General features: G+C 57.8%; 1 protein-coding gene across 1 annotated transcript in view; it reads left to right on the top strand.

Annotated features, from left to right (window-relative positions):
- The window catches only part of LOC133358684 (ecdysone-induced protein 74EF-like), a 35430-nt gene extending 25312 nt beyond the window's left edge, over positions 1-10118 (top strand). Inside the window, exons 4-5 of the mRNA XM_061577112.1 lie at positions 7777-7861; positions 9368-10118. Coding sequence (XP_061433096.1) covers positions 7777-7861; positions 9368-9711 — 429 coding nt within the window. The 3' untranslated portion in view covers positions 9712-10118. The remainder of the gene's footprint in view (positions 1-7776; positions 7862-9367) is intronic.
- Positions 10119-12823: the final 2705 nt, after the last annotated feature.

Below are 12823 nucleotides of genomic sequence, written 5' to 3'. Positions count from 1 at the left end.
CACGTTCTGCAGATGTAGACGCCACTGGTTCTGCATGTTCTGCAGATGTAGATGCCACTGATTCTTCACGTTCTGCAGATGTAGATGCCACTGGTTCTTCACGTTCTGTAGATGTAGATGCCACCACCGCTATCTATTGCACGGCTGTCGAACTTTCGACTCTCGCTCCGAACGGGCAACTGGACATACGGGGACAGGTTTGTTCGCATCTCTGAAAGTTCTCAAGTCGTGTAGAGGAGTCCCTGTATCCGAATATATCATCACAACCACGATCATGATGATGATGATAGACTTTGATACAGGGGGTCGGCAGCCTGCAGCTCCAGAGTCGGCGTGCGCGCGGACCCTTTGAGGCGCTGCTTCGCAAAGTCATTCATTGAGAAACCACACCGACCGTCTCATCGTCGTAAATATTCGCCACGTCGCATTGCGCGGCGCTTGAGATATCGGGTAGGTTTTTGCTTTTTGTTTTTACGACCGAATTCGAAAAAAAAAACGCAGCCTCCTCATTTTATTGCAGTTTACCGGGACCCCGAGCTCCCCCCACCCACTTTAATTTTTTTTTATAAATCAAAACCGGGGACTAAATCTGAAGCGGCCGCGGCTAGCGACGGGACGCAAGATAAATGGACGTGGCCCTCGTCGAGCAGGCTGACGCGGGAGCGCGCCGCTGGCGGTCGTGTGAGACGGGCTCTCGTGTCGGCCCGCGGGGAAGGTCGCGTGATTCATAGACGGGGGAGCGGGGGGGTGAACTTGGGGGGGGAGGCATCGGCGCGTCGTAAATCCCGGGCGTGGAGCGGGCGAGCGATTGCGCCGGCGGGGTTGAGCGTGTGCGCGCGAGTGAGAGAGCGGGTGGATGGGCGAGGAGATGAGCGGGCAGGCGGGCGAGTAGGCGAGTAGGTGAGCGAGTGAGTAGGTGAGTAGGTGAGCAAGCGGGTTGGCGGTTGGATGGGGCGGGTGAATGGCTTAGGTGGTCGATGAGCGAGCGGGCGGGGCGATCGGGTGGATGAGCGATCGGGTGGATGAGCGAGCGGGCGGGAGATCGGGTGGATGAGTGATTGGGCGGTGAGAGCTGGCGAGAGATCGGGTGGATGAGCGGGTGGGTGGATGAGCGAGCGGGCGGGAGATTGGGTGGATGAGCGAGTGGGCAGGCGAGTGGGTAGATGAGCGAGCGGGTGGATGAGCGAGTGGGCGTGAGAGCTGGTTGGGAGAGCAAGTGGATGAGCGAGTGGGCGGGTGGGTGAGCGGACGGGTGGGCGTTTCGGTAGATGGGCGAGCGGACGGATGAGCGAGTGGGCGATCGAGCGGGTGGGAGGACAGGTAGATGAGCGGGTGGATGAGCGAGCGAGTGGGAGAGCGAGCCGGATGAGCGAGCGGGGCGGGAGACTGGGTGGGATAAGCGAGTGGGCGGATGAGCGAGTGGGTGGATAAGCGAGTGGGCGGATAAGCGAGTGGGCGGATGAGCGAGTGGGCGGATGAGCGAGCAGGGCGAGCGGGGAGGCGGGCGGGACGATGCGGCCGCTTAAGTAGGTCCCCTCGGCAGCCGTGTTTGGCAGCGGCACCCATGGAACGCAAGCGCATGTCCCCGGCCCTCCCATTCGCATGTGGGGCACGTGCACGGTCAGCAGAAGCGTCTCGCCGGGAGAAATGCGCTCGACGCAGGACGGGCGCGAGCGGCACGCGAACGACGATCCATTACAATCCGTAGACACGCCGCTTGTACGCACACACACACACGTGCGCACACACACACACGTGCGCACACACACACACGTACGCACACACACACACACGTACGCACACACACACACACGTACGCACACACACACACACGTACGCACGCACACACACACGCACGCACGCACGCACGCACACACACCCACGTGCGCACACACACACACGTACGCACACACACACACGTACGCACACACACACGTACACACACACACACACGTGCGCACACACACACACGTACGCACGCACACACGTACGCACACACACACACGTACGCACACACACATACGTACGCCGATGAAATAAAATATAGCCATCTTCTTGGTTCTTTCGGTAAAGTCACGTAGAATGGAAATAATAAAATAATAAAAATTTTACATACCAAAATATATTTTTTATTATTGTTTTATTATTTCCCTTCTACGTGACTTTACCGAAAGAACCAAGAAGATGAATCCCTGCAGTCACGAAAGCTTTAAATCGAAAAAAAATATAGCCATTTGTATATATTTTTTCAGAAATTAATTGGTGACGCTGCTGCTGCTGCTGATGCTGCATTGGCAGCAGTGGTGCGTAAGTGTCACAAGAACCCCTCTTTCCATCCCAGTATCCGAGGCATCTGCAAGCAGCTGCAGGGTTGCGGTGTATGGTTGTGAGTGTCTCCCGTTCACCGCCGCGTGCCGGAACGCCATTCTCCGCTCGCTGGCGCCGACGCTGTGCCACGCACGCACGCACGCACTGCCCCCCCGCCCACCTCCGCGTGGCCTTCTGCTTCCGATTCTGCTCCAATGACGATGATGGATCCATCGTCGAGGGGTTTTGGGTGAGATGGCGTCAAATATATACCAGTTCAGTGCACACCGGTTGTGTGTTGGAGAGTAAACCCACGACAACATTTCCAATTATAATGTAGTATATAGTTTAGTGTATAGTGTAGTTTATAGTAGTGTAGTGTATAGTGTAGTGTATAGTAGTGTATAGTAGTGTATAGTGTAGTATACTAGTTCAGCACACACACCAGTTGCATGTTGGAGAGTAAATCCACGACAACATTTACAATCCGAGTAACCGTGACGTTTCGCCGGTGATCACAGCAACAGCAACAACACCCGGCGGCATCATCAGGCAGGGACAGCGACAGAGTTGTGGAGAAATCCTCCTCCGGTTTCGGTCTTCGATAGACGGACAGACAGGGGGGGGGTTAAATGATGATGTACACGCAGGTACGACATCGCACCGGGAAAGGGTTTACAGCAGCAGCGTCAAACCTAACGCGCGTGTCAGCAGCAGCGGCAGCGGCAACAACGCCGCGCTTGCACGCACGGCCTCGAAAGAAAACGGATATCTTTAAAGCGGGGGTGACGTTTCGGGCGATGGACCTCCATCAGCGCACGCACCGTTCAGGCAGCAGGGCCGTCGGTCCCGAAGTGTCACCCGTTCTCTATTTATTTCGTTTCTTCCCCCATTCAAGGCCACGCAGTGCGATTGACGGATTGTGTGAGTTTACATTTTTATTTTTGTTACATTTATTTAGAGCCGTCGTTCTTGAGCCGAACAGAGGGGGAAATATTCTCTCGTTGCGAGTTATGTTTTTTGTTTGCATTATGACTGCAGGTATTGTGATCTATGCAAACATGACTCCTTGTAAAAAAAAGGTGTCAGTTTTGTTGCCAGATAGAAGGGTAAAAAAACAATTATCATATTTTTTACTGGCAAATGAGGTTCCAATGGTGTAAATGCTTACCCCGAGCTCTCATACTCTGATGGTGCATTGTCTTTCAGTTGTGCGCCTTTTGGCGTCATTTGGTCCAACACCATGTGAGACTAGGCTCTAAGGAAAGCTGTCTCGGGTGTGGACCAATCAACATCAAGGACAGTGCATACATTATCAGAGTTGTGTTTTTTGTTTGCATTATGACTGCAGGTATTGTGGTCTATGCAAACATGACTCTTTGTAAAAAAGGTGTCAGTTTTGTTGCCAGATAGAAGGGTAAAAAATCAATTATCATATTTTTTACTGGCAAATGAGGTTCCAATGGTGGGTGGGTGTTGTTGTTGTTGTGGCCTGCAGTGTGGTGGTGGTTGAACACCGTGTGGGTGCGTGAGTCGGTGAGTGGGTGGGTGAATGGGCGAGTGAGAGAGTGAGTGTGTGAGTGTGTTGTTGTGGCCCCCATTGTGGTGGTGGTGGTTGAACACAGTGTGGGCGAGTGGGGTGTAGGTGGTGATGGTGGAGGTGGTGTAAGTGGTGATGGTGGAGGTGGTGTAGGTGGTGATGGTGGAGGTGGAGGTGGTGGAGGTGGTGGAGGTGGTGGAGGTGGTGTAGGTGGTGTAGGTGGTGATGGTGGAGGTGGTGTAGGTGGTGTAGGTGGTGATGGTGGTGTAGTGGTTGAACACAGTGTGGGTGAGCGAGTGCAGTGGTTGACCAAGTCGTCCTCACCACCACCTTTCGTGCATTTGTTACTGGAGCTGCCACTCTTGCGGCGCAGGGCGATCCGCCCCCCATGGGAGAAGGCGCTGCTACGACCCCGACAGACACGTGGTGCAGTCGTTTGGCAGCAGAGGGCGGGTGGCGATGTTGCTGAGCGTAATCCCAGTCGACTAATTTGGCGAATTTGGCGAAATATTATTTTTACGCCCGGTGACTCTGGCACAGGATGGAGGCCTACTCTAGTCCCGATGTCGCTATGGGAGCTGTGAAGCAGGTGGTGCGTGTGTGTGTGTCAGTGTGTTCGCTCGTCTCTCACAACAACGAGCGGAGCGCCGGGTGGCTAAAGCACAGCAAGTTGGCACAGTAGGGGGCACAGGTGGTGCATCAGCCAGTCATCTCGGTCATCTCGGTCAGTCGACCCGTGGCACCTGCTGGGTCTGCCCCGTGACCTCCTGCCAGCGGGCGTTCGACACTTCACGTGGCAGCCTCAAGGTGCACATGGCCTGGCACAAGCGTCGTGGTGACATCACCGCCACTTAGTGGCGAATGGTGATTGTTGTTGTTGTTTGTGTGTGGTGAGCGGTAGTGTAGCCGTTAGCGCTACGCTGCGCTACGAACCCGGCGGCCCGAGTTCGATTCCCGCTCACGGCCAACCCCGGTGTGATGATTATCTGAACCGGTCCTGTGCCTCCCCCTGGTTCGACTTGGCCTCAAATGAGTACCTGGTGCGATACGTGAATATCGCCACTAGAGAGACAAAGGCGGCCGGGCGTGGTGCTGGCCACCCACCTCGTTGTGTGCCGTGCCGGCCTTCCCTCTCTCCCTCCCTCCCTTTCTCCCTGCCTCTCCTCCCTCCCTCTCCTCCCTCCCTCTCCTCCCTCTCCTCTCCTCCCTCCCTCTCCTCCCTCCCTCTCCTCCCTCCCTCTCCTCCCTCCTCCCTCTCCTCCCTCCCTCTCCTCCCTCCCTCTCCTCCCTCCCTCTCCTCCCTCCCTCTCCTCCCTCTCCTCTCCTCCCTCTCCTCTCCTCCCTCCCTCTCCTCCCTCCCTCTCCTCCCTCCCTCTCCTCCTCCCTCCTCTCCTCCCTCTCCTCTCCTCCCTCCCTCCCTCTCCTCCCTCCCTCTCCTCCCTCCCTCTCCTCCCTCCCTCTCCCTCCCTCTCCTCCCTCTCCTCCCCTCCCTCTCCTCCCTCCCTCCCCTCCCTCTCCTCCCTCCCTCTCTTCCCTCTCCTCCCTCCCTCCGCTCACCTGCTCCCTGCAGGAAGCGGCGGCGGCGGCGTTGACTAATGGGCTGTGTGCTTTAGACGGCTGCGCTAGGGGGGGTGGGTGTCCCATTAAGCGTGACGTCCGCGAGAATAAATGCGCGTAATTAATTCGGAGAGAGACGGCCGCTCGTGCGCGCGGCGAGGCCGTAATTGGCAGCGGGGATGGATTTCCCGGGCGGCGACTTTTCGAAGGCTCGCCTCGGAGACTCCGCGGATGCATTGGGTGGGCGGGGGGAAAAATATAAAAAACAACGGCGCCTCTTGCATCTTTCACGCGCGCCCAGCGTGTTCTTAAAAACTCTATTGGGTTTATGAAAATAAAAAAATATGTACTCTTAGGCTTTTTTCGGTAAAGTCACGTAGGTAAAAAATAAAAATGAAATTAATAGAAGTAATAATAGAAACAAGTGAGTAAATTTAGCTGTGACGGTCCCACCTGATGACAGAGGCTTGTGTTGCCTCCGAAACGTCGTGATTTATTATTTTATTTCTACTATTACTTCTATTAATAAAAAATTTTACCGACGTGACTTTACCGAAAAAGCCCAAGAGTATGAATCCTTGCAGTCACGAAAGCTTCAAATCTAGAAAAAAATATGTATATAGCTTACGTGTGTCTACTGGGTGGTGGGTGGTGGGTGGGGAGTGGGAAAGAGAGAAATGCATGGATCGGAGACACAGCGAGGGCAGGTTCACGGCAAGGGTCGCTGGATCGTTTCAAATCGATGGCTTGGCCCGGCTGTACCGGCTGACCGTGGCGTTGGTTGGGCTACGCACGCGGCCACCTGCAATCCGGCGCTGGCGGCGGCGGGGGGGAGGGGTTGGTGGATTGCACGCAGATGTTGCTGTGAAGCTCCCGTAACCCTGGCTAGCCCAGGAGCAGGCCTGCACGCCAACGTGTGGACGGCCCACCTGTTCCTCCCGTGCGGGGATCGAGCGTGTCGCCCTCCCCCCTCACCCTTCGCGTGCGTGGCTTGTCTCCGGGCGCCGCTGCGATTTTCCTGTGGTATGTGGACGCTCGTTCGTTGCCCGTTAACATCTTGGCACGGAGAGGACCCACGGAGCTTGGAGAGGGGAATTTTGGCATCAGGTCACCGCCGCTGCTGCTGCCGCTGCCTTCCGCGCTTGTCTGTGGTTCCTCCTCCTGGCGCCTCCGAGTCGTCCTCTCTCTCTCCCTCTCTCTCTGTGAGTCGTCCGCTCTCTCTCTGAGTCGTCCTCTCTCTCTCTCTCTCTGAGTCGTCCTCTCCGAGTAGTCCTCTCTCTCCGAGTCATCCTCGCGTCAGCGCGCTTGTGTGTGTGTGTCACCACTGCCGCTCACGGCCAACACCCAGTGACGATTATCTGAACCGGTCCTGGGCCTCCCCTAGGTCGACTCAGCCTCAAATGAGTACTGGTGCGGTGTGTAAACTTCGCCACTGGGGAGACAAATGCGTTCGGGCGTGGTGTTGGCCACCCACCCCCTCATGTGCCGTGCCGGCCTTTATAGGTGCTCGCTAACAGCACTTGCCCCTACAGTCTGTTAAGGCTATACGGGGGATCTTTGTCACCACTGCTCGGGCACGAGACGCGCCGCGGGCAGCCATGGCGGACGATGGCGGCCCCCGGGAGGGCGGCGGTCCCTCGCCACACCGCCGCCGTTGCCGCGTCTTGTCGTGAGAAGCCACCGTGCTCTGCTCGCCGCTCGGTCGGCGAGCAGAGCTCGACCGGTCACAGTCGGCGCTTGGTGAAAAACCTTGGCAACGTACACGTGGCCATCGTCGTTCGCTCGTCGTGGAGGTGGGGGAGGTGGTGGAGGTGGAGGTGGTGGTGGTGGAGGTGGGGGAGGTGGTGGTGGTGGAGGTGGTGTTGGTGGAGGTGGAGGTGGAGATGGTGGTGGTGTGGTGATGGTGTGGTTGGGTGGTGGTGGTGTGGTGATGGTGTGATGGTGTGGTTGGGTTGTGGTTTTGAAGGTGACGCCATGGTGGTAGTGGTAGTGGAGGTGGTGTGGTGGTGGTGTGGTGGTGGACGTGTGGTGGTGGGGTGATGGTGGTAGGGTGATGGTGGTGGGGTGGTGGTGGTGGAAGTGATGGTGGGGTGGAGTGGTGGTGGACGTGCGGTGGTGGGGTGGTGGTGGTGGAGTACGTGGTGGAGGTGGTGAGGCACTTGAGGACAGCAAATGTTATCCCAGAGCATCAATGACAAATCATAAACGGTCGGCGCGAGAATCCATCTGTCAATGGGACGTGGGGAAATACAAATTAACAACAAACTTTTTCACCCCTTGTGTTTATGCCCCCCCCTCCCCCCATATACACCACCCCCCCCCCCCCCCCTGCCCACCACCCCCACCACTCCACTCTGTCCTTGCACTTCAAGAACGGAGACGCGGGGCGGCCGCTGTACCAGAGGCAGGCGAGCTCCACCGCACAGCTTCACAGCAGCCACGCGGCTCAGCTGACCGGTGAGGGAGCTTGCTCGTCTGTCTGTGCGTGTGTCTGTGCGTGTGTCTGTGCGTGTGTCTGTGCGTGTGTCTGTGCGTGTGTCTGTGCGTGTGTCTGTGCGTGTGTCTGTGCGTGTGTCTGTGCGTGTGTCTGTGCGTGTGTCTGTGCTTGTGTCTGTGCGTGTGTCTGTGCGTGTGTCTGTGCGTGTGTCTGTGCTTGTGTCTGTGCGTGTGTCTGTGCGTGTGTCTGTGCGTGTGTCTGTGCGTGTGTCTGTGCGTGTGTCTGTGCGTGTGTCTGTGCGTGTGTCTGTGCTTGTGTCTGTGCGTGTGTCTGTGCGTGTGTCTGTGCGTGTGTCCGTGCGTGTGTCCGTGCGTGTGTCTGTCCGTGTGTGTGTCTATCCGTGTGTCTGTGCGTGTGTCTGTCCGTGTGTGTGTCTATCCGTGTGTCTGTGCATGTGTCCGTGTGTCCGTGGGTGTGTCTGTGTCCGTGCATGTGTCCGTGTGTGTGTCTGTGCATGTGTCCGTGTCCATGTGTGTGTGCGCACAACGAACCCGGCGACCCGGGGGTCAATTCCCGTCCCCACGGTCCTGGGCCTTCCCTAGGTCGTACCTGCTCCACCATCGTCATCACCATCGTAGGCTTATCCCTCGCAATCGATGGTGATTGGCCTCCATAGAAAGGTCGGCTTTGTCTGCGGTGTCCGAAGGTGGCTGAAGAGACCGGCCGGGGTTGGGCAGACTCTCACGTGTCCCAGAGAGAGGGGTGGGTGGAACTGGTTTAGTAAGTCGGGCCGCAGCGTCGGTGGAGATGCCGGGGGGAGTATCTGGGTACGGCGGTGTGTAGTAAACATCGCCGCGAGGGAGACAAAGACGGCCGGGCGTGGTGCTGGCCACCCTCCCCCCTCGTGTGCCACGGTGCCGGCCTTCATAGGCGCTCGCTAATAGCACTTGCCCCAACAGCCTGTTAAAGGCTATGATGATGACGATGGTGATTACGATGATGATAATGATGATGCCGACGATGATGATGATTACGAGGATGATTACGATAATGATGGTGATTACGATGATGATTACGATGATGATGATGATGATTTCAATGATGATTACAATGATGATTACGATGATGATGATGATTACGATGATGACCACGATGATTATGATGATGATTACGATGATGATAATTACGATGATGAGTACGATGATGATCACGATGATTACGATGATGATTACGATGATAATGATGATTATGATGATGATGATTACGATGATGACCACGATGATTATGATGATTACGATGATTATGATGATTACGATGATTATGATGATGATTATGATGATGATAATGAAGATGATGATTACGATGATGACCATGATGATGATGATTACGATGATGACCACGATGATGACGATTACGATGATGATTACGATGAAGATGATGATGATTACGATGATGATGCGCGGACGTATGTCCCGCACCCGTCGCATCGCCGCACTCAACCCTTCTCACCCCGCCGTCTCGCGCAGAACCCACGGCCACCAAATCCGCCCCGTCCGACGTCCAGCCTCACGGCAAACCCGCCGTCGGCACCGGCGCGGCGCCGGCCACCGTCGGCGTCGGAGCGAGCGGCAGCAGCGGCGGCGGCAACACGAGGGCGGTGAAGTCGTACGCCTGCGCCGTGCGGTCCACGCCACCGCCTCCGCACAAGCCCACGCCGCCCGACGGCGCGGACCGCCGGGGCGGCGCGACGGGGCCGGCGGTAACCGGTGCCGGCGGCGGCGGCGCTGGCGGTGGCCTGCCCTTCCTGCAGGGCCTGAGTCCCGACTCCGCCCCGCACGCCAACAACGGCTACTACTCCTACTTCAAGTGAACGGCCACCGGGAAGCCGCGGGGTTGGGGGGGGGGCGGTGTCGGTGTGGCCGGCGGCGGCGGCTCGGGTCCACGGACTTGTCGACAAGCGGCCAGCTGGAAGTTTGGTTCGGTCGAGTTCGGATTTTACGGTTTGTCCGCTGTCGATTTACCTCGGCGGTCTGTATTTTATCTGACTCGTGAAATCTGCCGACTGTGTTGTTAATAGTTTTTTTTTACGTCTAAATACGTTCCCCCCCCTCACCTCCTCCTCCCCTTGATCCCCCCACAACCCCTCCCCTCGGTCCCCATCACAGCCCCTCCCCTCGACCATCGCCTCGGTCCCCATAGCCACCCCCCGTGTGACCTACACGAGGGAGTCGTCCGGAGCGTTGTGCTCCGTGTCGATCGGTGGGGGGGGGGTGGGAGGGGGGGGGGAGTGGTGGGGTGGGGGGCTTTGACCGGAATCTCTCATGAGGTCACCGATCGGACTCAAGACGCCGCTGCCGACGGAGATCGGCGGCCGCGGTGGTGCGGTAACGCCGGCGGAGGCCTAGAGAGAAACCAAGAGTGTTGGCGACAGCGGCGAGCGGCGAGTAGATTTTGTCTTGGTTCTTTTTTACCTGCTCGCACGTTCGTTGCGGCCTGTGTATATATGTATAATGTACGTATGTATACCTGTATATGCGTGGGCGCGCGTCAAGTTTGCGCGCGAAGGCATCGACGGAGCGGGAGGCCCCCGTCGATGGTTGAGCTCGGAGCGCTCGGGTCGTGCCTCGAGTTTGAGCGTCAAGGGCACGGGAGTCGCGTCGGGACGATTCCGTTGGACGCGCCGTGCCGTCTGTCGGGTGCCCCTTGCAGAGCCGCAAGGCGACGATCGCTCCGGGAAGAAGGTGCCGCCGCTGTGTGTGTGGCACAGACGGACAGAGTCTGCATTACGGGGGGGGGGGGGGGGCGATGCTGCGGTGTGGCTCTTACCCCGTCGGCAGATTTGCCGGTGTCGTTTTCGAACGATAAGTTCGGGGGAATGCGGCAGGTCGTTTGCGAGGAATCTCCACCGACTTTTCTGGCGGACGGCGTCGACCCCGTCGCGTCAGAATGCCGTCCCAGGGGAGGTTTAACTCGCAGCGGACGGCGCGGGTAGTAGCGGTCGTAGCGGTTGTAGCGGTAGTGCAACAACAACAACAACATTTCCATTGCATCGCCGCTAGAAAATAACCAGGGGGGCGGTGAGGCCCGCTGGGCTCGAACCGCTAAGACGGCGCCGCCGCGCTGTTCGCCGGCGTTTGATGTCCACCGTGGAAATTACCGCGACGCGCGCGAACCGCACCGGGTGATTTCCGCGCAATGCGGCGGTCGATCCCCGACAAAGCAAAGTCACAAACCCCCCGCCTCCCCCCCCGCCCCCCATCTCTCTCTCTCTCAATATTCCTCACCATGGAGACAGCTGTAGACATTTTTTATTATCAATTCCCCCCCCCCCCCACTTTGGAGGGGAGGGCTAAGAATTATGATTTGCCCCCTCCCCCCCCACCCTCCATTAGCCCGGCCGAGCTGATTTGCCGCTAATGCCCCAGCAGGAGTGACGGGGGGGGGGGGGGCCCCCTTGGTCATCGCCGTCGCGAGTCAACCCACGCTGGGGGGGCAGCGTCGAGTAAATATCCCCGTCGTCCCCGCGGACGCCCCGTGCGATTGCCCGCTGGCGCGACGATTTCCCGGAGTAACGGCGCTCCCTCCGTCGCGTCTCTGAACTCTGTAGCGGCAGCCCTCGAATGGGGGGGGGGGGGGGGCGTTGATCCGGAATGTCCCGGGGGAAGGGTTTTTGTTGGCAGTCCTCCCCCCCCCCCCCCCCCGCGCTTGACCCCCGCAGTCGCGCGCACGCAACCTTGCCGCCTGTTCGTCGGACCTCGCTGCGGCGGGCCCATTCGTACTTTTGTGCGCGGGCGGAGAGGTGGCGGCGGGGAGGGGCGGGGGGGCGGGGAGGGCGGCGTGGGATTTGAGAAGCTTCCCGTCGCCTCGGCGTTGCCCGCGGCCGTCGCCACGCCGCCGTTGTTTTGGCGGTTGCCGGATTTGGGTGCCGCGGCACGAGCCGCCCACCGTCGGCTCCGGCGCTTTGCCGTTTATGCCGCCCTCTTGCGGTGCCGGGGTCTCTCACCCCCTCCCCCCCCCCCCCGGGGTCTCACCTCGCCCCCCCCCGCCCGTGCGCTCGCGGGCGATGTTAAAATCGGCGAAACCGTCAACCGCCGGAGTACGTTGGTGCCGCGGCGTTGGAGAAATGTTACGGGGCGGGGGGGGGGGTCGCTGCCGGGAGGTTCGGCCGTTGTTTTACCGGCGGGCGGATGGGGGGCAGGACGGGGGGCAGGACGGGGGGCGGGGTGGGGGGCAAGGGGGGGGGTTACTTGTTGTGTGTGGGTTTGTGTTTCATTTAAAATGGAGCGAACCAAAAAAAGAGAAAAGCCGTAAAAAAAAATATTCAACGACAGTAAAAAATAATAAAAAAAACCCCAAAAAAATCTATAAAATTTCTATTAAAAAACCTGCAAAAAAAGTTTGTTTTTAGTTTATATAAAAGTGGGATGATGTATAGTGGTTTTTAACAAAACATAAAAATTTGAGCGTTGCGTTAAGATGATGTCGTCGTGGATACATAAACTATTTTTAAAAGTACAAAAAAATTTGAAAAAAGTATATAACGAAGAGAGAAAAATACGTAAAAAAAATGTTTATATTACAAACTTCTAAAAAAAAATGTGTGCAAACCATAGCGGCAGTGGCGTCCCACAAAGGGCGCCAACATCACATCATCCGACTGTCTTGGTGGGGGGGTGTGGGGTACTGTCTTCCGGGGCAGTTGCGTCAAAAGGTGAAGATTCATGAACGTCTACAGGAACCCCGCTCGCTCGCTCGCTCTGCGTGGCGCCTTGTGGTTGCGCCGGCGATGCGTCGACGGGCCGCGGCGTCCGACGTTTCGCTCCGCGTTCCGGGGAGCTATTTCAGGAAGCGACCCTCCCACCGTTGCGGAGGGAAGCGAATCTTTTCGTCGGCACGGCGGAGGCCCAAGCGATCGAAACGCCCGCGGGCTCCCCCACCACCCCCCCCGGGCAGAGAGTTGTTGAGCGGCGGGGGGGCGCATC

Source organism: Lethenteron reissneri, chromosome 63 (genome assembly GCF_015708825.2).
Source record: "Lethenteron reissneri isolate LAM-NWPU_2019-01 chromosome 63, ASM1570882v1, whole genome shotgun sequence".
Lineage (NCBI taxonomy): Eukaryota > Metazoa > Chordata > Hyperoartia > Petromyzontiformes > Petromyzontidae > Lethenteron > Lethenteron reissneri.
The sequence above is the reverse complement of the archived record's forward strand: the minus strand, read 5'-3'. Positions and strand labels throughout refer to the sequence as shown.